Raw genomic sequence first — 27,994 nt, 5'->3', positions numbered from 1 at the left:
GAGTTGACTAGTTGAGATGTAATTGTGGATTCGTGTGTCAGATTGAATATTTTGTAGCTGGAAAAAATAAATACTGAGATCCAGAAATAACATGAAAAAACAACTTTTTATTTCTACTTGGGTTTATTAAAAAATATTATCAACAAAATCATCAGGAAACATGCACACAAACACACACCCAAACACAAAGCAGCATCCATTCTGTAAACTACACACATACACTGTTTCTGTTTAACAGGAGAAAGGACAGACATCATATAGAGCTTCCTGTTTGTTGAGAAACAACAAAACTGATTTTACTGAAATTAAAAAAAAAACATTCTTGGCAAGCTGATAATTAATCTACAAAAAGAAAAATGACCAATTGATAAGTGAAGAGTTTCTTTCCAAAACTCTTTCCATCCATTTTTTTAATAATTAAAGGTGGAGGATAAAAATGACCTGATATTCCCTGTTTAATTTTCCAAAAATATACAATATTTATATAATTACATGCAGTGAAATCTCTGGTTGGCGGCTCGTTTTGGAAGGAAACTCTTAACTTTAGAAAAATCTGACGACTTGTTTATCTCTGCTTTACATGCACACACATACACTTCTGATTTACATTCAAACCAAACAGAAAAACAAGAAATCTACAAAAATAGACCATTAGGCATTTTACACTTTGCATGTTGAGCTTTCCTCTGAGTCGTCTCCAAAAAAAGCAACTTTGTGCACACTGAACCCGTTTGTACGACTCCACGCTCGTCTTTAATGTTAAGATAATCGTTTTTATTCACATATTGACAGATGAACAGATGCTACTGTCACACTATGCTAACGGCTGTTTACTCATTTAAAACCAAGTCGTTGAATGAAAAAATAACGAGTAGTCAGCGATCAGATTCCCCCCCAACACACATTTTGTCAGAACTAACCAATAACGCAGCGTTTTCTTTGGGGTCAGAGATCAAGAGTAGTTGAGGGTCACATTTACACGCTCACATGCACAGTGCACTGCACATACAAAGACACTATTTAAACATATGAAGAAAGAAACTCTGCTAATGAGGGAAATAAGCCTGTTTTTAGGGAGCATTTCTAAATAATTAACAGTAACAGAACCTGGAAATGACTCTTATTGTAACTAATTTAATGCAACCTCTTCAGGTTCAACTCAAATAATGCGACAAACTTATCATTTTGAAGATGGATCAGACCAGCGTGCTCCCAAGTTTTAGCTACTACTACAAATTCTGTAGCTTCATATGTTTGGTCTTTTTCCTTTTGTCTTTGTATTCATTGGTTTCTACTCATTTCTGCACAGGATGAACATTTATTAGTCGAATCTTGAAACTCACCCATCACAGTGACCTTCAAATCTGTTATAAAATACAGAAAAGCTGAAATCTGGGCACTACAGATGATCTACAGACTTCCTGTTTTAATTGTCTTCCTGTTTGGTCTCACAAGTTCACTTCCTGAACAGAAGTGTTGATAGTGAGGGGAGTGAGTTTGTCAGCGTTACTTTACATGATGCAGTTTTTCTGAAGTAAATAAATGATCAAAGACTTTATGACATCAGAGACTGATCACACAACTGAAGCAAGTTTCAAGAGCCTGCTGAGTGATTTTCATACTAAACAGAAATCAGCAGAAACTATTGAATATCTGGGAACAGAAGAAAAAATGCATTCAAATGTCCAAAACAGTGGTTTCCAAAATCAGGCTGTGCAACCCCTTAAGACGAAAACGTGTCTCTGTGCGACCCCTCATCACTGGTTGCATGAGTCAATCAAGTTGGGACCAGATCTAGCAAAGAGTGTTTTTTTTCCGTGTTTCACGTATATAATTTTGAGGTCAAATAATTCATTAATTCACAAGAGTAAAGTCTGAAAAAACAGAAATAAGAATGAGTTGGTGAAACAACACAATTGTCCTGTCAATCATCTTGTGACCCCATAGACTTCCTCCTTTGGGAGGTTCCGACCCTGATTGGGAACCACTGGTCGAAAACAGAGTAACGTGTTTTGAAATGCTTATCTGTAACATTTGGGATGAAGATTTCTGGTAAATAAAGCATGCAGAAGATCACTGGTCTGGTGGTTTAAATTAGGAGTCATTTCAAGTCACTTACTGTTGGATTCTGTTAAAACGCTGCCCTGAAGCGACGCGCACACACACTCTCACACACGCACACAAGTGTTGAAGACTCAAACGAGACAAAACCACATCAACTTCTTTTTTTTTACTTCGAGATGACGTAGTTTGTTTTTGCTCCTTTTCTTTTTAGAAAAGCTTCTGCATCAGATTTTAATGATGTTTGAGCATCTGAAATCTCAACACAAAAACACGACCCAACACGTCTGCCCTCCCGCTATGTTCTGTGCTCTCATTGGCTGACGATGAGCTGTCGCAGGTACGACTGCGTGAGGCCTCGCAGTTCCTCCAATGTGTAGTCCTCTGGCATCGGCAGGCGGGTGATGTGCGGCGCAAGCTGGGTGAGCGGGATGCTGAGGGAGTCGGCCGCAGCGTCGCCCTGCTGCAGGCTCAGCACCACGCGTAGGATGTTGGCCACACGCTTGGCCATTTCTGAAAGGAGGGAGGAGGGGCCGGGCTCAGTTAGGTCGGAGCGGAGGTTTCGTGTCATGGAAATGTCTGCAGGTTTTCATCCTCACCAAACGACAGCTGACTGCACTCACCAACTGTTCAGGTTTATGAGCCTTCTCATTCACTAGGATCAGCAAACAAACGACGACTAGTCCTGCCATCACTGTGAGGCAGGAAGTCTCGATCCAAACACTCCTGTGTGCCCCCTCAAGTTACTCAACTCAGTGGACTGACCCTGTCTTCAAAAACCACTTCAAGACCTACAGTACCCCCTGTGAGTGCAACTGCTCACCCAACATAATATTTCTTTCTCAGAGATAAACTGATGTTCTAACACTTCTCACACCTGCAGCCTCACCTCTCATGTTGTGGGACCTATTTTTAGAGGGTCTACCAGTTGCTTTGGCTGTACTGTTAAAAAAATATACAGTATTGTGTATATAGATAGTATCTATGAGGGGGATATTCATGCTCATTTTGGAACAAGTTTCCATAATCTGATTGCTTTGGGTAATGTAAACAGGAAGTTTAATTCTGTCATGGATTAAGTGAGTGATCTGTATGATACTTGAGCCCTGTGTTGTTTTTAGTCTATATTTGTTTACATATAATCATACTGGCTCAGTTAAAAGTGTGCACATCATCATCATCATCATCCTGTTTGCAGGGACCCACAGATGTACAGAATCCAAACATCACTGGATTACTTTTCTACTGAATGAAGTCAAGATTGATGATGATTGATAATATCATTTTCACCATCTTATTGATACATAATTTTAATAAAAAATGTCACCTTTTTTTCCTTTATCTGACAGGCTCGGCTAGCTTAAGTTGGCATCAGGACAGTCATGTTAAAATAAAATACAGTAACTTATTGTGATAGATTAAATTCAACATGTTTGTAACCGTAAAATATTGTTTAACAACTTTGCACCTGTGAAAAGTTATTCCCTCTTGCTTGTTTTGGTATTTCGTTCGTTGGAACATCCAAAAGCAGCACAAAAGTCGGAACAGGTCACACCCTGCTGCATGTGATGGCAGATCAAATAAATAAAGTCTTTGTCTGAAAACATTTCATGTTAATGTTTGGATGGTGGCCTGTATGTAACATTAAGGTTAAATCTGTGATCTGAACAGTCTTTTTTCTATGATTTGTAGTTGGATTTATGGATATTTATTCTGAATTGACATCAGACCTGTGTTCCATGTCTGTATGTTCAGATGTGAGTTATGACTCCAAGGAGAAGGGGTGTGATTTTTGACACAGTGCAACTGATTGCAGCGTCAGATCACCTAAATCTTTTCTGTTCATGTAGAAAGCCTGTCCGATAAAGTCATGAGTTTAAAACTGACAAAATCTCACAACATACTGATTTTTCACTCTCTGTCTACCTTTAATCTTAAATCGGATGTACGCCAATCAGGGGACAGATGTGTCAGTGAACACAGCTGCAGTTGTTTTTCTATTGAGCAGTCATGCTCTTACCTGATTGGGCGAGGCGGTCTCTGGCAGTGCTGCAGGGCAGAAGTTCGATCCTGCTGCAGAGAGATGTCACGTCGGTGTAGAGACGCTCCAGCTCGTAACCAGCGTTTTCCATCTGTCAGCAAGGACACAAACATTGAACTTTTTTGGTTGTTTCCTGGGATACTGAAGAGGATTATGTAGTTTATTATATATATACACACACACATATATATATATCTAAGTTTGGCCCCTACAGTGTCTGCTTAGAAAAATGCAGGCCCTTGGACAAATGTAGTTGAGGACCCCTGTACATACTGTATATGTGACACTATGACAAAAACATTTTTGAATGAGGTAAAATATTTGAAGTTTTGAAGCATTTAGAAACATAGTGTGTCAGTACCTGCTGGATATCTTGCAGAGTCTTTATGACTCTGATGTAGTCCAGGTAAACCCTCCCTGCAGTGTCCCAGTCCTGGATGGTGGCGCTATGTTCAGGGACCGCCAGCCCCTCCAGGAACTCCAGCAAGTAGTCATGGTTGTCGTTGATGATACAGTCTACAGGAGGACGGGAGGGACAAAAAAAAAAAAACAAGTTAAAAAAAGTTAGAAACTTTAAAAAGTATGAAATTCATGGCGTCCTCATCACAAGAGAGCTTTGATCATTGTAAAATACATCTAAGTGTTTCTTCTGGTATGAAACATGACACTGTGATCCATGAGGACATTAAAGACTGTGAAAACAAGTTTCAACAGATCTGTTGCACATTTTCCTGTGAAAATCATCAAGAACATGATACACAGAGTCCCTCAGAATGTCCCAACCTGAGGCCAGGTGTTGGATCAGCAGCCGGTGACACTGGCTCCAGTATCCGGCACGGTACAGGTGCAGGGCCTCCTGGTGTCTGTCAGCATCCCGGCGGGCTCGGATGGCCTTGGCCTCGTGGATCCACTTCTCTGGGATCAGCAGCCTCTCAGTCAGGAAGCGCTCTCTCCGGACGGACTCATCTGTCTCCTGCGGGGGGCAGTGGAGGGTCAGCATCTCCCTCACCGCTCGCTCCCGCTGGCTGAAGAAACAGACCAAAAAATATCACAGTTAACCTCACAGTTTTTCTCTTGAGAGAAGAGTGCAGAAGACAAAAGTTAAAGACGATGATGGAAAAAGTAACAAAAGACAGATTGGAGAGAGAAGGACGCAAAGGTAAATGTCACTGCTGCCAACTGCTGCTGGACCTTTATCACTGCACTTCTCAACACTGTGGCAATAAAAAGGCTTCATGAATCAGTAGACAGAACTTAATCCAAATTACAATTTATCAAATGTTAGCTGGAAATATGGATAAAATCTTCTGTAACTGAATATGCAAGAAGCAATATAAATTAACTAGAGACAAGGTATGTTTTTTTACCTGATTTAGTAAATTAAATACCAGAACAATACCAACAACTACTTCATCATGTTAAAACATATCATAAAAAAAATCCAGCAATCCTGTTAATTGATCTGCAACATAACACATTTAGAGATGTTAAAGGAGAGTTACCACAACACTTGCAGTATGGGTAAATATCTGACAGCCAATATATTGTAACATGTATGTCACCACTTGGGACGATGAATTACAACTTTATCTTATATTACTAAATGGATCAAGTAGATCTGACAAACAGGTGCAAATATTTCTCAAATTTAGGATGATATATATGGCTGCAACAAATAATTGTTTTCATTATAAGCTATTCTTTTCATTCATTTATCATTCATTCATCACCAACTACCTCCAATATATTGTCTTGTTTTTCTTTGACACAAAACAGTAACAACTTATCATGTCATATCAGTTAACAAACTCATGAAGGATTTCTGATGTAAACACGATGCAGCTGATTGTGTTTAACTTTTACACATTTAATTAAAAGTTCCTGTAACATTAACTGGACAGGTAGAAGAAAACACAGCTCACACATACAGAACTCTGGTCAATCCGGTTTGACGTTGACTCTTTGTAGATAAAGAAAATAAGATGAACGTACGTGTGGTCGGGGATGTGTAGCAGGATGAAGATGGCCATGTGCCAGAGGCCGGCACTCTCCAGCTGTGCGGCATAGCTGGCGTGGAGGAGTCCCTGCCGCGAGGCGCTCAGGTGGCTGTAGTGCAGAGCCTGCAGGACGCCCCACAGGTGCCAGCTCAGACGGTAATCCAGACGTTCCCAGGTGATGGTCAGAGGGTCCAACAGCTGCTGTAGGCTGTAGTGTCTGCAGGAGGACACACAAAGACACAACTGAAGCATTAAAAAGCTGTTAACTCAACTGTGCTCAGCCTACGAAAACAGACGTAAATTGTCTTCTGGAGGAGAAAACAGCCCTGATGACATCACATTAATGTCATTAGGGTCATCTGGCCTGCATTACAAACTGGAGGTGTGGATCAGACAGAGATTAAGCTGCATTAGCATTATAGAAAATGTAGAAGCTGCAACTAACAATTCTTTTTATTACCGATTAATGTGCTGAGAATTTTCTTGACTCTCAGATTGAGCTACAAAATGTCTGAAAATAATGAACAATGTTACTCAAGCCAAACACAACATCTTCAAATGTCTTGTTTTGTTGGACCAACAGTTCAAAACTCAAAAAGATTCATTTTCTGTGACATACAAAAGAAAAATGAGAAATTCTCACATTTCAGAAGTAAGAAACGCAGCTTTTTTTTTTTTTTTTTAAAAAGCTTTTGATTTCAACATTTAATTATCAGAATTGTTACTGATAAGTAGTTTAACCTCAAAAAGGATGCAATATATCTGGTTGAATTTGACACATACTAGGGACTAAAAGTGCATATTCTTGGCCTCTGCTGCAAAGAAACACACAACTTCTTTGTAAAAGTGAAATACTAAATTTCTTTATACTATTGATATACTATAGCATAAATTTTTATTTATGCTATAGTATTTATAACTTTCCCCTATTTGCTGAATGGGCGGAGGACAAAACCTGTGCAGCTATTAAAATCTTGAACTGGCCGTAGACTGAGCAATTTTAGAATTGTGCTGCATTTCCCTCAAATGTTCAGTTTGAGGACATGACGTCTGATTAATCACCTGATCGATCAACGATATGACAGCTTTCTGCCAAGTCGGACGTCTTGGTCTGCTGCCTGCAGTTTGAGCAGCAACCATCATTCTGAATTTTTATCCAGTTCAGTAACACACACATTTGTGTATGTGTGTGTGTATATATGTATATATACATATATATACATATGTGTGTATAGGTTTTTTTTCTTTTCATTATCTTGGTGCTTAGTGCTCTCTTGCATTGTCAATGCATCGTAGGTCTAAGTACAGCTGAAATCAGAACGTTTTTGTGATATACATGAAGTCCATCTGCTAAAGTTCAAGGTTATAATGTGTATTTTACCCTCATTTTTATTAACAAATAGGACCAACACACTACATATGAACAAGGCTCTTGTTGCTGCTGCAGACAGGTGAGTGATGTGGCTGGTTTACCTGTCGCTATAAAGTTTGAGCAGGTGGAAGCAGAGGTCGTGCAGCGGCCTTTTAGACTCCTCTTCCTCCTCCTCATCCTCCATGTCTGGCTGCTCGGCCTCTAGGTATGGAGGCAGGGGGGCACAGGCATACTTTACCCCCTCACATGAGCCCTGCAGGACAGAAACAACCACAACGATGATCAGTGGGCTGCAGGAGGCAGGAAAGTCATTCGGTTCTTTCTGTGTCGTGTCATGTGATGACACCACCTGCCTTCTGAGGGTATGTAAAAGTAAAAGAAGACAGCTAAAAACACTGAAAAAATTAGCTTAATTAAAGAAACAACTTTCAGTATAAATATCATGTGACTGCAGAATCAGTGGCAGCAGCTCACCTGGAAGGCGGCTTCATATTTAGCGAGGGCATCAGCCACCGAGGCTGTTGGAGGTAACATGAACCAGAGGTGGACGGCCAAGCAGCGCTTCCAGTCCAACTCGGAGCACACGTTCACCACAGAGTCGGACAACTGCCACACCTGAAGTGATGGATAGGAAACATCACACATCAGTGTCAAACCACAGACTCAAAATGCTGTTCACTGGACAACAAACATAAGTTAAGGCTTCAAAAGTCCAGTGATGAGGTATTAAGATCAGGAGCACGGAGGAAAACAGAAAAACACTCATCAGCTGTAGTTTTTCCAGTACATCTCTGAGCCACTAAATGAATTTACACAGGAAACAAAGGAAATTAGTCAAACGTGTCGTACAGGTTTCCCAGCAAGCAGTGTGAAGATGCGCAGTCGTTCCTCAGCCAGATAGCAGTCGGTCTGCATGCGGTTCCAGTCGGCGAGCTGAAGGGCCAGCAGGTCACGGCAGTACTGGGAGCCCATGGCCTGAGACAGCAGCAGGGACAGACGGTGGTCTCCTGGGGACAAACAGCTGCATGTTAGTAGAGCTGGTGGTTTTAGTATGAAGATATTTAATGCAACATTTTTCACATTTTGTCACATTCACGGTGACACTGATTTAATTTGTGGTTCGGCTACCGAGATGAGAGCTTTGAAGAAGTGAAATCTGTTTGGCTTCTCTGCACAATAAACCAAATCCTCACTATCGTGTGTCTGTCTAAAGTGTTGCTTATGTTAAATCTCACCTTCCTTCTGTGCCAGTCGACACGCTTCACTGATGCGGTTTCCCGTCAGGTAGCTGAAGATGGCCTCTGTGTGGCGACCCTTCCCTGCCAGCGCCACCTCCTCCTCCACCCTACAGGTGGCTCCACGGGACAGCCAGGCTGAGAAGGTCCGCCTCCTCTCCAGCTGCTGCTCGTACTCGCTGGGAGTCTCAATGTCTGGCTCCTGATCTGCGGGGCCCAACCGGCCCCACAAGGCCTCACACAAGGTCCAGACCTCAGACCAGTAACCGAGGAGGGCTGGAGGACAGGTTGAAGAAGTTAAGATGCTGCTCACTTACAAAACTGTTAAAAGATGGTAACAAAGTACTTTCTCACTACTAAGAGACAATCGTAACTACTTTACAGGAGGCAGCTTGAGAAACTTCACAAATTTGGATTTTAAGCATTACAGGCACAAATTTGAAACTGTGTTTCATAGAGCAAGTTTAAAATGGTCATAAAGAAATAGTTACAAAGTGCCACATACCATTTCTAAATTCATTTTCAACTTTGTCTGACCAAGAAACCATGAGCACGTTGACACAGCTGCCTCACCGCCTGCTGTTTCTATTTATATGTTGACTGTATTGTCTTGGTTTGCCATCTTGTTTCCTGCTTTGCTTTAATCTCATTGTGTGTTAAGTGCTATCCTGGAGGACCACCATGGAAATAAGCCATTTGAACCCTGCATAGATACTTAAACTAGTTTTTAACTTGCAGATATTTTTTTTTCTTACAGTCTGCATCTCTCTGCTTGTCGTTCAGATCGGTGATCCACTCGGCATATTCATGCAGAGCCGCCACGCCGGGCTGAGGTCGGACCAGAGGACAGGCAGACGCCTCTATGGTGTCGACAGTGCTGTTCTTCAGACAGATCTCCAGTGGGCGCTGCAGCACCGCCTGGCTCTCCTCTTCATCTTCCTCAAAGGTCTTCACTGCTGGAGGCTCCAGACCAACCAGCTGCTCCAGCACTACCTTATAGGGGCTTTCTATCAGACTGCAGGAGGAGATAGCTCAGCTTAAAACCAGTATAAAAGAAAGCTACATGAGAGCCATGTTGATATACATCCTGTTTCTTTTGGTGTGATTTGCTTTTTGATTTAAAATGTTCACATGTAAATGCATGATTCCATTGTCACTTTATTTGGGATTATTTGTGCCGTAATACACTTTGCAGATCTTACTTATGTTTTGTGCGTAAAGAACATTTTTCATGCTTCACATTGTCCACAGCAGTTGCTCAAAAGAACTGTAGTATTCTGTTTTTAAAAGGATTGTTTAAGTGAGATTTTAAGCAGCCTTAATGTGTGACTCTACATCTCATGGACGTCTGATCTGTGGTTATATCGTGTGATCAGAACATGTTATAGATTTCAGTTTATGAGGGATAAACTGTTATGAAATAAGATGGAGAGGGTCCAACAAAAACAAAAATAATGAAAATGTTTTCTTCGCTGATAAAAAATGTCATGTTGCAGTAGCGAATAATCACAGCATAACCACTTCTTTGTAATGAACCATCCAATCTATGTTCACGCTTTCTGTTGGTGTGTGCATGTGTCTTACGGTTTGTTCCTGGCAGGTTTTGGCAGGAAGCTGAAGTCAGTTTTGGCCATCAGCTCTTGGTGATCGAGCTGTTTGCCTGGCGGTGAGCTCAGCCGGTGGCCGCAGTGCACCAGGGTCCAGCCTGGACCCCAACCAACCCGAAAGGAACGGCCCACAAACAGCCCTGCATCCATCAACAGACTCCTCTACAAAAGAACAACACACAACATGAATCATTACTGTGGAGAAACATTTATTTTTGTGTTGGTTCTAAAGAAGATGAATGAATGAAACAAGAAACGAGCTAGCATTCACCAATTCTGACACACATCCACACACTGGTGGCAGAGGCTACCAGTTGATGAGGAAAAGCTTTAAATATATTGTCTTTGTATTGTTTCCAATGGAGTATATGTCAAAAAAGATTAGCAAACTATTTCATTCTGTTACATGTATGTTTACACAGCATCCCAACTGTTTTGAAAATGGAGTTGTACATGAAACAAACAGAATACCAACCTTCCCCTGAGAGACTGACTCTTTGAGGGGGATGGGACCGCCCAGCCGCCGGACGCCAACCGTCCTGACCGAAGGCTCTGGAGTTCGAGAGGCCAGAGGGAATGATGAGGGGCCCTGCCCCGCCCAGTGTAATGGCCGGGGGGATTCGGCGACTCCAGGAGACGCCCGAGACAGAGGAGAAAGAAAAGGGCGGGGAGACTGTGACAGCTGGGAGAGGGGGCCAGAAGTAAAGCACGCCTGAAGGAGACCCACTGCAGAGAGAGAAAGAGAGAGATTTGTTTTATGTAAATTCTCATGTCTACATACACTGACACTGTGTCATATACCTGCCTTTCCAACAACAAAGTAACTTTCTCACATAAAACAAAGTAATGCTAAAACAATTCAATTGATTAGTTGAATGATGCAGCAAAAGCTCTGATCATGACTTCATTGTCCAAGTCATTTATCAAAGCCTGACTGAGAAAAAACACATACAACACATACATACAGTTAATACAGAGAAAATACAGATTAAGTCAACGGGTATAAATTCAGTAGGGAGTGACAGAAATGCTCATCTTAGTCACTTCAGATGTTACTTTGCTTTGTAAAAAATGTGTTTAAATTCTAGTGTTCAAGTTTTTTTTTTTTTTTTTGCCACAACAGTTCAGGTGACATAACTCTCATGTGCACAAATATAACAAACTCAAGGAATGAATTAGAGCTGAGTCTATAAGTCACTGTAAGTATTTCTGATACTTATCTTAAGCCACTGGGAAACAAAAACAAACATTCTCTCTTTAGGTTTTCTGATTGTTGGTTAATAATAATAATAATAATAATAATAATACATTTTATTTGTTAAAAGCGCCTTTCAGGACACTCAAGACGATTACTGTTGCGTAGGTGGAAGTAAGTAGACCGGATAACATTATTGATGTGCGATTTGAAAGACAGAGTGCTGTCAAGGATGACACCCAGACTCTAAACCTGTGGGGAGGGGGAGATAGAGGAGTTGTCAATTTGAATAGAAAAGCTGTCTGTTTTGGATAGTGTTGATTTAGTGCATTGGTTGGGAAACTGTTAATATTGGTACTCAGTAGCAGTCAGATTGATGAGTAATGAAAATAAACATTAGTTACAGTAGTCAATACAGAGTTCAATCAAAGTATTAAAAATAAGCTAACTATGATGATTAAAGCATCAGTGCATGAAAAGGGCCTTGTGACTGGAGGGTCACAGGTACAATCCCTGGACCTCAGGATTAATCTGGCTGTGGAAAGTGAAAGTAGTGATTGTCACAGGCTTTGTACCACCATGGACGTGCTCTGAAGCAAGGCACTTTAAGACAAACTGCCCCTAAACAGAGTTTGTCTCAGTGAAACTCCACTGAATAAATAAAGGTGCCGCAAAATAACCAAATAAAAAAAACAGAGGTTTTTGCTTCCTACCAGAGGGTCGGCTCTGCGCTCCTGGCAGGACGAGGCGAGGGGAAGAGATGTCAGTGGAGACCTTCATCGCTCTGTGATCCTGGAACAAGTCGCTCTCCTCCTCATCCTCAGCAAACAGAGACGCCTTCATGATCTGCCGACAAAACAGGAGAAGATTCGACTGTTTTACTCTGGCAGCAGTGTGATGAAGCGATACATGTCCTGTCTGGGCACAAGGACTACAGCTCTACCTGGAGGGTGTGTGGGTTGATCCCCAGCGAGGACGCTATGTGGCTGGATGCAGAGACACCATCATGCTCTGCAGTGATCAAACCTCCGAGCTTCCCGCCCAATGTGTCCATCTCTCCTGTCATCAGGTCACCATCCTCCTCTCCTCCCAGCATGCTCTCTGTTGGGAAACTCTGGGTGATGTCAGCCATGTCACTGTCAAGCTCCGCCACACCCCCCGGAAGATCCATGACAACAGTGGACTAAAAGCAAACACACAAAGCATAAGAGTGAGAGATGACAAATGGGCTTAATTTTGAGTCATGTCAGACAGGCCAACATAGACCCAATTAGGCTGAAGATCAATGACATCATTTCTTTACATTCTCTTTTTCTAAACTCTTTCTGGCTCGTATTTGTTTATGGAACAACTTTAGAATTTAACACAATAAACACATAAAATTAATTTCTGCCTGACGTGCATCTGGCTCACAGTTACTTTGTCTGTTTTTAGGGCTATTGAAATTTATTGTTTGAGCTGAGGCTGCCTGATTGTTGATGGAGGACAGTGGATAACCCATCCACTGATCTCTTGTTGTGCATTTTAATGCAGATCCTGATCCAGATCAAAAATCAAAAAGGAAAACTGCTGGCCAGCAAGACACTGAAAACAGCATCACTATGATGTCATCACTAAAGCTCACATTGGAAGCTGTAGTGAAAAATGTAAACAATAGAAAACAACTCAACATGACTTGACTGCAGAGATACAAGAAATGTAACAAGTTTAATTTAATCACTGAAATCCTCCAACCATCACAGCTTTTAATATTATCTATTAACACAAACAGAAGCTGTTCTTCACACAGACTCTACAGACCAAAAATTAAATTGTCTTATCTTTATTAACTTTATTAGTTTTTCTTTCATTAATTGCATAATGTTAAACTTAGTACAATTTATGACACATCTTGAAGCAGTTTCAAATGTTTAGCTTGATGTGTAACATGATACAAACTTTAAGTTGGTGTTCATCGGAAATACAAGAAACTCATTATAATGCACTTATAAAATAATACCGACAGATATTATTTGTATGAGTTCCTGAAGAACAAAAACCTGTACATAAAAATTTTGATCAGTTTACTAAAAAATGAAAATACTTTTTCTATGCTGTGTGTGTGTGTGTGTTTGTTTTAACAGTAACAGGTAAAATCTCTTCTTACGTTAAAGCAGCAGTAGAATCAGAGCTGGCTGGAACAAATGGCTCCAAGAAAAGGTGAGGTGTGGAAATAAAAACTGGAAAACCTTCAATCTTCTCTCTCTCTGCCACACACTGAGCCCAAATTTAGTTTACTTTCCTCCATTGTCCAACAAATGAATGTTTCCTTCCAACCACTATGTTACAATGTGCTGCTTTTATCTCTGTTATATCACAGTAAACTGATTATCTTTGGGTTTTTCAAAACAAGACATCTGACGAGGTCATCTTCAGCTCTGGGTCATTGCGATGGACATATATCAGTCTTCTCTGACATTTAATGGAACAAATGATTGACCTGCATTTTCACCGATAACTAGGCAGATCTGCCTCTTTATTTTTGTACTATAACCGCAGCAATGCAGACCAGAGTTCGACCGATTTTCCTCCTCACAAAAGTTTTCTCAAAACTATCATCTCTTTGCTCAAAATAATAGGCAGGCAGACAGAATCCAGCTTTGTAACTATCAATGTTTGATGTTTGTTAAAACTTGGATTTGTGCACTCATGTAAACTTGCTCTTTATATAACAAACTCATATCATGTTATAACTTCTAATATAAACAACCAACACACCAAGAATAAAAGACAGAAAATAAATCTACAATTTTTTTTTCTGTTTTCTGTGCCCCTCCATCTTTCTACTATCTCTGTTTAAACACTAATGTTTTACTTTCAAGTCATTTTATTTGACGGAAAGACATCAAAACTACAATCTCCCATACACCTGTTGGAACCAGACAACACCTGTGCTAATGCATCTGTAAAATCCTGTCACGTACGGCCACGACCGTCCTTCATGAATGAATCTGACAATCTGAGCTCGGCTCATTCACGGTCAGCTCATTTACAGCTCTCACATCGTTCACAATTCTGTTCGTTGATGACATTTTGACTGATCAGACATTTAAGAGACCTTTATGGAAAAAACAGATCTCAGTCATATCAGTACAAAAAAAAAAAAAACATATCTTGGCAACTTCTGCTTGTAGTCTGAACGTAGCCTAAAAAACTGAAGCGTCCCTTGACACAAAATTGATCATTCTCAGGCTGATGCATATAAAAAAACCTCTAACCACGAATAGATTTCACAACATTCCAAAAAGTATAAAAATTTGTAGCAAATGAATTCTGTTAAAAAGGACAGTAACTGCCATCACTTGAGAGGAAAGCAGAGCAGGTGCATTAGGATGCATCATGTTTTTGCAACTGCAGAATAATTACTGACTCAAAACTAAAAAAGACCTGCTATGACCAAACAGGTGGATACATGCAGAAGTTTGAGTGAAACACTCATTTAATCATCTCAGGTGTGTCAGTGAGTATGATGATGATGATGATGATGATGAGTGTTGATGGTGGCAGGCTGCTCTACCTGAGCCTGTGGCACCACCTGCTGCTGGGAGGGAGGAAGCTGTTGCTGCAGCCTGGTGGGAGGAAGTGACATCATAGTCTTCAGCTTTTTGGGATCAGTTTTGGGCAGGACATCCTCCTCCTCGTCAGAATCCTGCAGACCATATTTGGAGAAATGGGCCACCTAAGAGAGAAGGAAGGGTCAGTTACACCTGAGCAGCACAGAGCCTGTGATAACTTGTTTGAAACTAGATCTGTGTCTTGGCTGCTGAACAGACGGCATCTTGATTTAAATAATGTCCACATTCAAGTTATCATTTTCACAGCATCCACCTGTTTCCAGGTTTGACTTTCCATCAGTTTGGCTCACAGATGGGATGCTTTGCTTTGCTTTTTGCTTTAGACATTCAAAGCTTTGTTCAAAAAAATCGACAGAACCTTCGAACATGAAGGGAAAAAAAAGACATCTGGTATGGCCTTAACTTATAAAACAACGTACACACTCATGCAATATATCTGCAGTAAGCCGATCAGTCGAGCTCTAATAACTAAAACCTCATGGTCCTTCGGTGTTCTCACCTTCATCAGTCATGTCAGCAAAAGTAAAAATAGAACTTTAAGTGACAAGAGAAAAACCTCTGAGTTATTACCAGGTGTGAATCAGCTGAGGTTAATTTTTCCAAAAATCTGTCTAACTGACCTCAAAGACCCAGGATCCGGTCTCAGGTCTGTACTCCAAGAAACGGGCCCCCTGTTTGCGTGAGGCTTTCTCCAGCCGACCTTCGTAGTTCATCTCAGTCAGGCGCTCAGGGCTCCTGATCTGAGTGCAGGTTGTCTTGTCATTTGGCCAAACACCGTCCAGAGTCACCTCCGCTCGCCTACAACAGGAACAGGTTAGGACACAAACTACATTGCCAACAAATAACTTAGCAGCTTGAAGCAAACCATTTTCCCCTACAAAAAAGAACAATGACCAGACAACCATTACAAAACATTTCCCCATGACAGACTGATTCTGGAGTCGCTGGCTTCACCTGGTCTCCTGTCACTCACCTGTTAAGCCCCTCTCCCTCTGGTGGCTTGTTTTTGTCATCTGGGTACACAATGACCTCTTTGCGCCTGAAGTGGACAATCTCATCGAGGTTCAGGCCCGTCACAGTCACCTCACCAGGGAAGAAGACGGAGCCGTAGCCTGTATGGGTTAATCGGTAAAGGACAGGAGTTGATCTTATCTGCATCTTTAACGAACTGATCTGTTTGGATCGAACATGTCAGTTTCAAAGAGTAAATTTTGACATCTGGTGGAAGGCTTTACCTTTCCTGCCAACAGAGAAGTTTTCCACGACACACTCTCCATTATCATCCACCATGTCAGCCAGATCCTCCATGGAGGGGATGGTGTAATAACCAACACGGTTCAGAACAATGCCTGAAAACAGAGTATTAGACACTTTTATTCTGCAGCCACTCAAAGCCAATTAAGGTCCTTGTAAAGATAAACTCTGACTGGAGGTTACCAGAGCTGTGTGTCAAGAATTTGGACCAGATTAGACCCAGTTTCACAGGGTGACTCATTTTAAAACAAAGGATTAACGAGTCAGACGGGTATAAAGAGTTTAGTATGGTTTGCTACATGTATTTGAGTGTGGGGGAACATGAGCTAAAAACATCAATCTCGTACAAGGAGAAGAGATTTAACTACTAGCTAATTTCCATCTGCAGTCTCTGGGCAGATCAACATAAACACTAATAGAATTAATACAATTTCTATCATTACACCCAGCACTTGTTTCTGACCTGCTGGGTGAGGAGCCTGTTGGGACTCCTGCTGTTCCTCCTCTCTCTCCTCTTGCAGAGACTCCTCCCCCAGAGACGCTGACACATCCTCACTGCTCAGCTGAGGAAAAATAAGTAAAAATCAGAACTCATACACAGAAGAGCCGCTACATTAAGGTTATAACCTGACAATACATACATGTGCAAGTATTACTGGCAGACTCCTTTCAAGTCAAGTCCCTTTCAACTCACAATAATAGCATGCTGAGACTTGGGAACAGTATGAAGGGTTCATTTGCAAAGACAGTTCACTCTGTTTAAAGACAGTTCACTTTGTTATATATATATATATATATATATATATACACACTGAGATCTAAATCTGAGATATGTGTAATTGTCAGGACTGCTTGATGTGTTTTGTACATCTATGAAAAGTGTCATATCTGCAACTATATGTTCAATCTCTGTGTACATTTCTTAAACGGAATTGCCAAAGGATGCAAAATGAATTTCAGTGTAAACTAACAATAAAGTTGCATTGTATTGTACACTACGAATACACACCTTTCTCTGCTAGTGATTTAAACAGCCACTCTGAAATCTGAGAGTGACACTGAAGTTTGAATTATTTGAATTAATCATGTAGTCAAGAAGTCCTACTTCTTAATCTACAAAGACAGTCAGACCTTCTGGACTTCCTGCTGTGTGTTAATTTTAATGCTTCTGACTAAACACAAACCATCTCCTGTGCATGAAAACCAGACATCAGCATCTACACGTAATCATCAGAATCAGATCTGAATAGCTCAACTTCAGACACAATACTAATATAGATTGCAATGCCCCTCCTTGCAAATGCTGCATGCTTTGTGAACCAACTGCGTAACACATGACAGAAGGTCCAGATCTGTTTTGAGGAAATACAACAACTGTGACTGCTGACCTCCAGTCCGTTCCTGGCCGTTTTGTGCATGTTGAGGTCGCTAATGGTGTCCTGCAGGCTGGTCTGGGCGCGGCCCTGTGGGATCGGCTTGGCGATAGGGTTGACGTAAAACTGGGTTACCTCTGGGTCATCGTCTGCCCGGCTGCTGGGGCCCGGCACCTCCCTCAGCTCCTCCTCCTCCTCAATATGACTGCAGACAGGAAAACAGGGAGAGAAGAGAGAAAAGAGCACTGCGTAATGAAAACATTGTCCACAGAATCCAAATGACCACATAGCTAATCAGCAAACGTATTCAACAGTTAGCAAAAATACTGATCTGAATTAATCCATTATGGTACAATTTATTCGTTTTTTATTTTCCATATTTATAAGGAAAATAATCAGTAACAACTGCATTCACTTTTTGTTTTCAAGTACCCCAGCAGTGTACTTCAGTACAGAACTGGAGTAAATGTATCTGTTTGCTTTGATCTCTGTCAGAAGTTTGGTAAGGTAAGGTTTGTAGTTTACTCATACATACAAAAAAAAATTCCTTTCATCCAAGAGGTGCCCCGGGGGAAAAATCTATTTGTTCAAACCACATTTTTTACTTTACTGGGGACAAAGGGATGCCATTAATGCGTCTACTATTGTCTTAAAGTCCACAAGTTAATGTCTTTTTCCACGTTTTAAAGTGTGTTTGAGATCAATTTGATCAGGTTAGTTTCACTTTAGTTTGTTCCTTATCACTTTAGTCTGATAAGGAACTAGAAAATGTGGATGAAACCAAAGTTCTGAAGCTTGTTTCCCTCCAGATAAGTCGCTGTTTCAGTTCATTGAAAATTTAGAAAACTTGGTGACTCATTATGTCTTCAACTGTATTGCTGCTTCAGAAAGAGCATTGTACAGTTACAATATGGGATCAACACATTACTGGGGGATGAAGAGAGGATAATAACATAACAACAAAGATGGCAATGTCTGCTAGAAAGCCATACTCATCATCATCATCATCACTATTATCTCCACCTGAGACTAAGCAATAATGGCATAGGCTAATTTCTAGACAAAAACCCCAGTGACACCGATCTTAAACTACACCAATAAGGTAAATTTCATGTCAGCAGAAACATTTTACGTCAAGACTCTTAGTTGTTTTACTGCAACAGCTGCATGTAATATCTTTTTAACAGACATCTGACAGCAAAACAGAGAGCAGAGATCTGTATGTGTGTGTGCGTTCAGACCTGTGTCCGTTTTGTGGGTACTCTGATGGTGAAGCGAGATCGTCTGTCTCCTTGTTGATCGGACTGCTGTACTGACTGCTGTTCAAGTTCTTCAGCACAAGTTTCTTGATGCTCTTCCTGTGAACAAAAGACACACTCAGTTACCACAACATAGAAGGTGGTTTGGTGTTATCATATATTAGTTGTGTAGGACTTTCTTTGATTATAAATTATTGTAGAAACTGTTGTCATGGTGATCAGATTGGTACCTGGGTATGAAGGCTCCGTTAGTGAGTGAGGGCTCGTCGTCATCCAGGCCGTCAAAGAGCTGCGACTTGGACGCCCCTGATGACGACAGGGCTTTGGGGCGGACCCTGGTCGCAGGTCGAGGGGTCAGCTTGTAGTGAGTGGGAGTGGTCAGAGCCTTCTGGGCCGTCGGATTGGTTGGTTTCAAACGCTGTCAAAACACAGAAGTTGTGATTGAATACTTAGTCGCTAGAAATACATGTATTTTATACCTTGGAAGAAATTTTCCAATATAGGTTTTAAAGAAATGTTCTTTTCTATTGTTGTTGGTTGTTATAATTACTCTACTCTTTGACCATAACACAGATGTCACTTTAAGAGAGCATCTTAATTAAATAAACGTCAAGTAAAAAAAAAAGAAAAAAGTGTGTTTTCATCTGTGCTTAATATTCAAAATACAAAGAGAAGCTGTGTCACAAACACAGTGAAACACAGACTGTAGTTGTGTCACCTCCTCTTTCTTCTTGGGGTCTGACAGCTGGTTTCTGAACAGTGGAGAGTCTCCGTACGGTGAGTACGCCAGAACACTGAGCTGTTGCTGAAGCATGGCCTGCTGGGCGGCCGCTGCACTCGGATCTGTGAGGGCTGCCAGAGAAAATGAAAATAAATTAACACTGCTCCACCTGCCCTGAACAATTTTAACATAAGCTGTTTCTTTGTTTTTTTGCTGGAGTTTAAATTCCCATCCGCTGATGGAGCATGGGGTGGCTCATGTAAACATTTAAACCAGGAAGGAGGATAGGAGAATAGTTTTCACACAAAAATTTGAAATGATTTTAATCTTTTGTATTAGATAGACGCACAGATGTGTGTATGATAGCTGGGAGGAGCAAAAAATGTCTAATTCAATTTTATTTCACTGACATTTCATTGTTGCAGAGTAAAAACATGTTTTTGGGTGAAAAGTTTGAGAAAAGTCTTCCTCAGTGCTCTGAAGATACAGAGATAGATACTTTATTTATCTCCAAAGAGAAATTTGCAACTTGAATGCTGATAAACATGCAAACATGGAACCAGATTCATAATAAACTCTGGAAAAATCTGAACTTCTGAAACTGAATTTCATCCAATTGCAGCCTCTGTGGCCTTTCAGAGTTTCTGGTTGGTTCAGATTGTCAGTCTCCAGTTGCTCACCGACGGGTTGCTGCGGAGCTCCGAAGCCCAGGTTGTTGGTTCCGCTGTTGAACCCAGTTGTTCCAAAAGTTCCCATCGTTCCCAGTGCGGTGCCCAGCTTGTTCTGGTTATTTCCAAACAGAGATGTGTGTCCTGTGCCCACTGCTGAACACAGACAACCTTGCATCAATATACTGAAGCGCACTGTATCTCATTATGTTACCACATACATATATATATATATATATATATATATATATATATATATATATATATATATATATATATATATATATATATATATATATATATATATATATATATATATATATATATATATATATATATATATATATGTATGTATGTATATACACACACACACACATCCAGAAAGCATTTCATCATCATGATCATGACCCTAAATCCTCTTTCATCCTCATTTAACTCCGGTATCATTATCTGTCTGGCAAACGGCCACTACCTGTTCCGAAACTGGTTCCCAGTCCTGTGCCCAGCCCTCCAGTGGCTGGCTTGTTGCCAAACAAACTCCCTCCAGCAGGGTTTGCGCCAAAACCTGCACCAAGCAAAGTATAAAAATATTCCACAATAATAAAATTAAAGGGTAAAGTAGCCTGAAGCATCAGTACTGTTTAACTGCTCAACCAAATTCCACAGGAATTTTAAGTATTTCCCTTTCCAATGTGTCAACCATCTCTACTCTGACCAACAGCAGACTTACCAAAAGTGGAAGTGTTGGTTCCGGTACCCAGCGTGAGAGCAGGTTTGTTGCCAAAGAGCCCAGTGCCAGTGCCAAAGGATGGGGCACTGGTGGTGGTGCCAAACCCAGCTGTCTTATTACCGAATAAACTTTGCTGTAAAAGACAAAACAAAAACCACACAGTTACATCAAAATGACATTCACACACAGTGACAATAACCCCAGGTGCAACAACAGTACATGCTCAGGTCGTTGTACTATCACAGTTTTAAAAGTGGAGTTTCTTGGGCTGATACTGGTGATTGAGATGACAAGTTGTGTAAGAAGTGTGTAAGAAGAAGTGTGTGACCGGTATTCATATCTACAAATCATAACATATTCATATATCTACTCCATTTTAACATCTACTCCAAAATGATGATTTTCAAGGTCATTTTGGCTGACAGTGAAACCTGCTTATTTAATTTTAACAGCATTGTGAATGGAGGTTCCAGTTGTTCATTACATTGAAATTCAGAAATTGTGGAACATTTGCTGGCAAGCTATTTTCATGTATGCAAGTGAATTCTCTCTGTCACACGGCCTCTAAGCTGAAAACAACTTTCAGTAAAAACCAGAGAGATGGAATCTGCTTCCTCCAGACATGCACAGAAAGTTAGACTGTTTGTATTTATTGGCGGATTATGACCCAAGCTAAACAAGTTTACAGGCTCTGTGTGCGCTGGGGTTACCATTTTGATACTTACTGAAGTAATCACTGCTTATTATTAATAACCTGACTGATTGTGAACTCTAATTTTGTCTCATTTCTAATTATCCCTGGTTTTTACCTGAGTGCCAACATTTCCAAATCCAGCATTGGGTTGGCTGAACAGCCCGGTTCCTGTCCCAAAGCCAGTGGCAGTGCTCGTCTGAGCAGCACCGAACAACCCACTTGGTTGAGACGCTGCCGTGTTTCCAAACAAACCCTGAATCACAGAAGAAGATCGGTGTGGCACAACACATCATCAAAACTCAGACAGGAGTGTTTTTCAAATATATGCTGCAGATGTTTGATTTAAAGACGTATATTCATCTTTACTCTACTCCTGCTGAGTCCAATTCATTAATGCATTATTTATTTCTCTGCGTGCAGCCTGAAACATGTTCAATTGTAAAATAATACTCTGAGCTTTTTTACTGGATGTTCCTGGGAGAGACCTCATGTGGAGGATCAAACACTTTGTACTTGTCAGCCCTCTAATTTTTCTTCAGCATTTTCATACATATGAATAAAAATGATCTGTGGCAGGTGGTGGTGGTGGTGTTGGGGGGGGGGGGGGGGACAGTATCGTACTGTATCGTAAAGTCATTTAGGCTTTGAATTCATTATATATTTACTGTAGATTTTCCAAGGATTTGTCGACATTTAAGCCACAAATATGCTCGTGAGCATAGCTGTGTAGAGATACAAAATGACTCTCACCATGCTGCTGGTGTTGGCCTGTCCCATAGTATTAGTGTTACCAAAGGAGAAGCCAGTGCTCTGTGTAGTGGTGGGCTGACCAAACGGCTTGAAGAGGCTGCCGGCTTGTTGCGGGGGCTGCGGACCAAAGAGACTTCCTGTGGTAGTACCGAAACCACCGGTGGCTGGTGCTGGAGAGATGACAACACACAGCATGTTGCTTCACTAGTTCTACTCAACACTTCTTGTTTTTGGGTGACACATAAAGACACCAGCTTCTGTTGTCATCACTATGTACCTGCTGCTCCAAAGGTGCTCTTGTTCTGGCCAAAGGAGAAGCTTGCATTGGGTGCAGATGAACCAAACAGACCGGTGGTGGCGCTGGATGTGGCAGTGGCCGATCCAAACAAACTACCTGTCCCTGCAGCCATTGGATTGGTCGGGCCCTTCCTGCCCGCTTGATAGTCCTCTAACCTCAACTCCTGCAGGAAGACACATGAGAGAAATGGAAAAACTGAGGGAGAATGCAAGAAAAATCAGGTCAAAAAAATCTTAAGTTTTCAACAATATTTATTCAGCTTCAACAGCTAGATGTCTTTTCACCTGGCAATCACCAAAATTGCACTGACTGATCTCATACACCTTCAACCCTGCAGCACAGAAGATCAACACAATCATCACAGTTCAAGGTGGGGACAAGAGATTAGTGTCACCTAGGGGGCCGGATCATATTAGTTTCGTCACTGTAGCCACATTGTGCCACAACACAGAACTTACAATACTGTATTGTGTGACAAATGTTTTAGCATATCAAAAATAAAGGGCTTTACTGTGGTTGCGACAACTTGCAAGTAGAGGGCTACTCACGTACTCATAGAGCTGGAGTTACTTCCTGTAGCTACTATTTTCCTTGCTATAATGCTGATTCCAGTAACAACAAGATGTGGAAAGTAACATTACTAACAACGCCTGCCAATTTCTCTGTTGTTGGCTAAAGGACCAGCAAAAAAGTCTTCATCTACTCCCACCATTCAAGGAAGTGAAAACCCAGTGGCTTAACTTGATGGACACATACCTATGCGTGCTAATCATTTTACTTTGGACTGCTCTGGGCCAATACAAAGCAGGATTTACTTCAAAACTGAAGCTCAGGGATGGATTAATACCGACTTCAAATTTAGAACCATTAAGTTCTGCCATTTTTCATCATAATGCGTCTTTACGGTTTATTTTGCTAGTTGGCCTGTTGAATTTGGCATTAGCCTGTTCCATGGCTAACGTGGCTCGTAGCATCTATTGTAGATCAACATGCTAAAACAATGATGCCGTATATAACTAGAGCTTGTGGTTGATATTGCTTAAATTTTCAAAAACCCTCTCTAATCCCTGACAGAACTGATGGTGATGGCTGTATCTCTAAAAGCAGCAGCTGTCTGTGTGTTGGCCTTCAAACTCACCTCCAGGGATTTGTTTTCGTACTCCTTCATGGCTGTGATACATTGGTGTTTAGTGTTGATACTTGTGGTCACACCTGCTTTCACCATTGTGTCATTTCCCGTTGGAGGCTGAAGGCAGACAGAAAAAAATAATGTGTAAAATGTACAAACATGGTCAAGTGCTTTTGTCCATGACATAATTTGTAAATTTTAAGCTCAAAATGCATATTTTGTTCATAATTTCCACTGCTGGTTGACCAGTTCAAGTGCTCTTTTTGTTCATATGTGCAGTGATTTTCCAGTGAGTACACAAAGGGGTGGGTTGCACAAATTGGCCTTTACTAAGCCTGGTCCTAACTGCTCAGCAGGTCTCTTTTAAGACCAGTCTTCAGAATGGACTTTACGATGGTTTCACCAACCAACCATAGGCCTTGTCTTAATTATGCCTGGTCTTAGCGATGCACGTCCACTCAGATGTAATGACAAATAAGAAAAAGCAGCAAACTTGAAGAAAAATAACTGAGGCCACAAATGATTGTTTAGACGAAACATGGCCAGATGTTTGTGGGCACACTGTTAGTTTCAGTTGATTTCACCTTTGCACTAGTAACCACAACATGCCCAGACTCGCTTAAAAAGTGAAATCTCGATAACTGATATGCCTCATTAAAAGAACATAAAAGTCAGGTGGACACATCAGTACAGTGCATAACATTGAACAATTATTTCTAAATGAACTTGCATTGCCTTAATTTTACACACAGTTCTGTTGAATAATATATCTTGGTTAGAGTTTATGGGACCGAATAGAAGGCCATAACATTTCCTTGATCTAAAAATTTGAATAAAAAAAACGAACAATAACCTATAGTCTATTTAATGCTAGCTAATGCACAAAAAAAAACATACATATACAAATCTGTATTATGTAGCTGCAACTGAACTACTACATTCTCTTAATGTGTCACTGTTTAGATTGTACAGTTCTTATTTATTTCTTTTTAATATATGTCTTGTCACAGAGGTTGAGATAACGCAATTTTGATTCTCTGTTTGTCTTGTACATACTGCAGAATTGACAATAAAGCTGACTTTGACTTGACTTTGACTTTACTCACATTGAATTTTACAGTTGTCCCTGGCTGCTGGGCAGCAGAGAACCCAGATCCTCCAAAGAGGGAAGTTGTTCCACCGAAAGGGTTAGAGGTGGTGTTGGTCGACCCAAACAGCCCTCCACTGCTGGTGCTTGTCCCAAAGCCTGGAAGACATGATGTGAGGAATAATTCTTCAGGCCATTCAGACATGTCATCAGATAAACAAATCAAAGTGAAAAATGGACGGAGCAGTTTAGAAACACGACTGGAGTTTTTTCACATCTTTTACACATAGACTCATTTCAGACATTAAGGTGTTGCATTTTATAATGTTATTTCACACTTCTTAAATCTGAAATATAACAGGTAAGTAAGGAGGGCTCTCACTTCCAAAAGAGGTGGGTTTGTTGGCACCGAAAGCATTGTTCGGCTGGGAGAAGAGTCCCCCGGTGGTGCCTGTTCCGGTGTTGCCAAACAGGCTAGTTGAAGTGCCGCTTGCTGCACCAAAACCAAATCCAGTGCTGGTGGAGGAAGTTGCTGGCTGGCTGAATGTGCTGGACCCAAACAGACCACCTGTAGGAAGGTGTAAAGAAACGGGAACAGATTAGAGCGAATTATTTACATATACATCTTTAAAAGCCACCTTCTATGCTATGTCGACAGACATTGTATGATGTGTATGATATAACTGCTGTATCTTTTAAGCAACTACTTATCTCTAAAAAAAAAAGAAAAAAACATTCGAAAAATCTAAAACCTTGCTGCAGGACTGGATTGAGACAGGTTGCAGGCAGGTGTCATCTCAGCAGGTAAACCTATTCCCAGACGTAAAGGCTACTACTACTGCATTGGACTAAGACACTAAACAGCCAAACAATACAAAGATCTGAATTTTTTTAATGCCCAGAAAACAAGAGTGAATGAGACAAGATCTGACAAACCAGGTTTATTCTGCGTAGAGCCAAACAGTCCTCCAGCATTGGTCGTGGTCCCGAACGCAGACGTCCCAAAGCCTCCTGCTGTCCCAAAACCTGCATCTGCAGCAACAGAATTCAAATGAGGACAGAATGACATGACAGGCTGACTGACTAAATCAGCTTCTGGAACTTCATTCACCAGAACTTAAAACCTGGAATTTTGAAACATTCTAACAGACTAGATCAAGAAAACCAAGAAGTTTAATCTGTTCATCTTATCAACCTGATAACTGACTTTTATGAGAGCCGAATGATACAACCTAAAACTGCATCACAGGATAATGTGAAAGTCACATCAGCAACAATATTTTCTTATTAAAGAGAGCATGGCTGCCTTTCTCATGCTGACTCATTTAAAATATGTTTGTACTGACTAATTACAATGCTCAACAATTTCCTTGTAGAAAATTTTAAATTATGTCACATTCAGATAATTCATTTGGTCAAAGATACAAAATTAGTACATTTAGATCCATAACAGAATTAGAGTCAGTAATTCCCAGAGTTTAAAGTTTAAATATATAAAATAACTTACTTTGCTGTCCAAAGGTCGATGAGGTGCCAAAACCTCCTGTCCCCCCACCAAAGGGAGTACCAAATGACTTGTTGAACATCTTGCCCTGCTAGCAGGACCGCATAAGTCTTCTGTATGAAGACAAATAATGCAAACAACAAATTAAATAGATGCATTTTGAAAACAACATCTCATCTGTTTATAATCTTCAGAAGAATTCTGTACTGTAGGAAAATATCAACGAGAAAATCTGATAGAATGGTTTACATTTAGCCAAACTTCATTAAATCTTCCTGTCACAAAAGATGCACATCCACACATCTCTCTTCACGTGTATTACTGATAGAAAACACTACTGGACACTATATAACATGGTAAAATGAAAGAATTTAAGAATGACAACCTTTATTTTCTCAGAAGAGTTATTCCTCTGGAAAACATATCTAGTTGGATCTGCTTTAGTTGTAGGCCAACGTCAGACAAACGGTGTGGAAGGTGCGGCTATGGTTACTTAATGAGGTTGAACGTTTAACACAACACTGTTTAAAAATGAAGCTAAGATACCATGGCCTAAACTGTGAAAGCACTTCGCGGATGACAACACTAACCGACACTCACTCGGGTGTTCTCTGACTTCTCGCTCCACGTGCTAGCCGGGCTATACCATGGGCATGCAACGTTATTTCAAAATACTACATAACGCCAGCCCCTACTAATTGGGTGACTTTAAACTACTTGGAAACCAAGCCCGTCACTTAGCTAGTCAAAGCCAGACAAGACCAGCTATAAGCTGCAAATCAACACACGTAGAGACAGCTAACATTAAAACTGGCATGCCCATAGCATAATTTCCGCGTCAGCTATACAGTTAGCTCTGTGAAATACCCGCACAAACAAAGCTCTCGACAAGTAACAATTTTTAACTAATGGGGATTGTACGCTTTTAAATCAATATAAACGCATACTGCTATTAGACATTTACCGTGTTACGGACAATTACTAGTTAGAAGTTCCGTCCGCCAAGCTAATGTTAGCCAGCTAGCTCTCCCGCTAACTACTTCGCGTTGCTACGTAAACGTTAGCAAAACAAAAGCAAGACAGACAAAAAACACTTGTTACTACAAACATTTACCTTGAACAACGTTGCTATGGATGTTCGGTTTCTTTATCGGCCTTCCTCCTACAATGTTAAAGTGACGGAGTCCAAAATTTTAAATGATAAAACTATCTTTAGCTAAACATCAGCATAGCCAGATAGCTTTGTCAACGAGGAGGGAAAACTGTCGACAAGCCACCGTCGTTACGCACTCTATACGTCATACGTCATGACGACGACGCTGCCTGTACTGCACTGGAGCCTTCTGGTGAAAACGTTTCTCTTTTTTTGAGTTTGAGAAGAAAAGTTCTACGTTTATGAGAAGTT

At 40.8% G+C, this 27,994-nt stretch overlaps 1 protein-coding gene across 2 annotated transcripts; it reads right to left on the bottom strand.

Annotated features, from left to right (window-relative positions):
- Window positions 1–111: 111 nt before the first annotated feature.
- Window positions 112–27,842, bottom strand: nup98 (nucleoporin 98 and 96 precursor). Of its 2 annotated transcripts, none has more exons than XM_041951567.1 (35): window positions 27,704–27,842; window positions 26,593–26,702; window positions 26,022–26,117; window positions 25,468–25,653; window positions 25,105–25,244; window positions 24,008–24,115; window positions 22,849–23,032; window positions 22,572–22,741; window positions 21,937–22,074; window positions 21,128–21,260; window positions 20,870–20,962; window positions 20,410–20,553; window positions 19,727–19,860; window positions 19,239–19,426; window positions 18,991–19,107; window positions 17,765–17,954; window positions 16,840–16,939; window positions 16,358–16,471; window positions 16,096–16,234; window positions 15,743–15,920; window positions 15,065–15,226; window positions 12,452–12,691; window positions 12,222–12,354; window positions 10,789–11,039; window positions 10,291–10,475; window positions 9,462–9,721; window positions 8,707–8,982; window positions 8,321–8,478; window positions 7,946–8,086; window positions 7,573–7,724; window positions 6,095–6,316; window positions 4,886–5,127; window positions 4,464–4,618; window positions 4,082–4,193; window positions 112–2,574 (listed from the first exon to the last, which is right to left on the bottom strand). In XM_041951567.1, exons 2-35 carry the CDS (start codon window positions 26,669–26,671, stop codon window positions 2,375–2,377), a joined length of 5,520 nt encoding a protein of 1,839 aa, XP_041807501.1. In that variant the 5' UTR covers window positions 26,672–26,702; window positions 27,704–27,842; the 3' UTR covers window positions 112–2,374. The 2 variants fall into 2 exon arrangements, with proteins under 2 accessions (XP_041807501.1, XP_041807502.1); XM_041951568.1 differs by having other exon boundaries at window positions 20,410–20,550.
- Window positions 27,843–27,994: the final 152 nt, after the last annotated feature.

This window comes from Chelmon rostratus, chromosome 14 (assembly GCF_017976325.1).
Source record: "Chelmon rostratus isolate fCheRos1 chromosome 14, fCheRos1.pri, whole genome shotgun sequence".
Lineage (NCBI taxonomy): Eukaryota > Metazoa > Chordata > Actinopteri > Chaetodontiformes > Chaetodontidae > Chelmon > Chelmon rostratus.
The sequence above is the reverse complement of the archived record's forward strand: the minus strand, read 5'-3'. Positions and strand labels throughout refer to the sequence as shown.

Excerpts from the sequence above, each read along its gene's own strand:
- nup98 (XM_041951567.1), bottom strand. The coding sequence starts at position 26,671 with ATGTTCAACAAGTCATTTGGTACTCCCTTTGGTGGGGGGACAGGAGGT. Across the intron at positions 20,963-21,127 it reads AACCAACACTTCCACTTTTG|GTTTTGGCGCAAACCCTGCT; the intron begins GTAAGTCTGCTG and ends TGCTTGGTGCAG. Across the intron at positions 5,128-6,094 it reads CTACACATCCCCGACCACAC|CCAGCGGGAGCGAGCGGTGA; the intron begins GTACGTTCATCT and ends CTGTTTCTTCAG.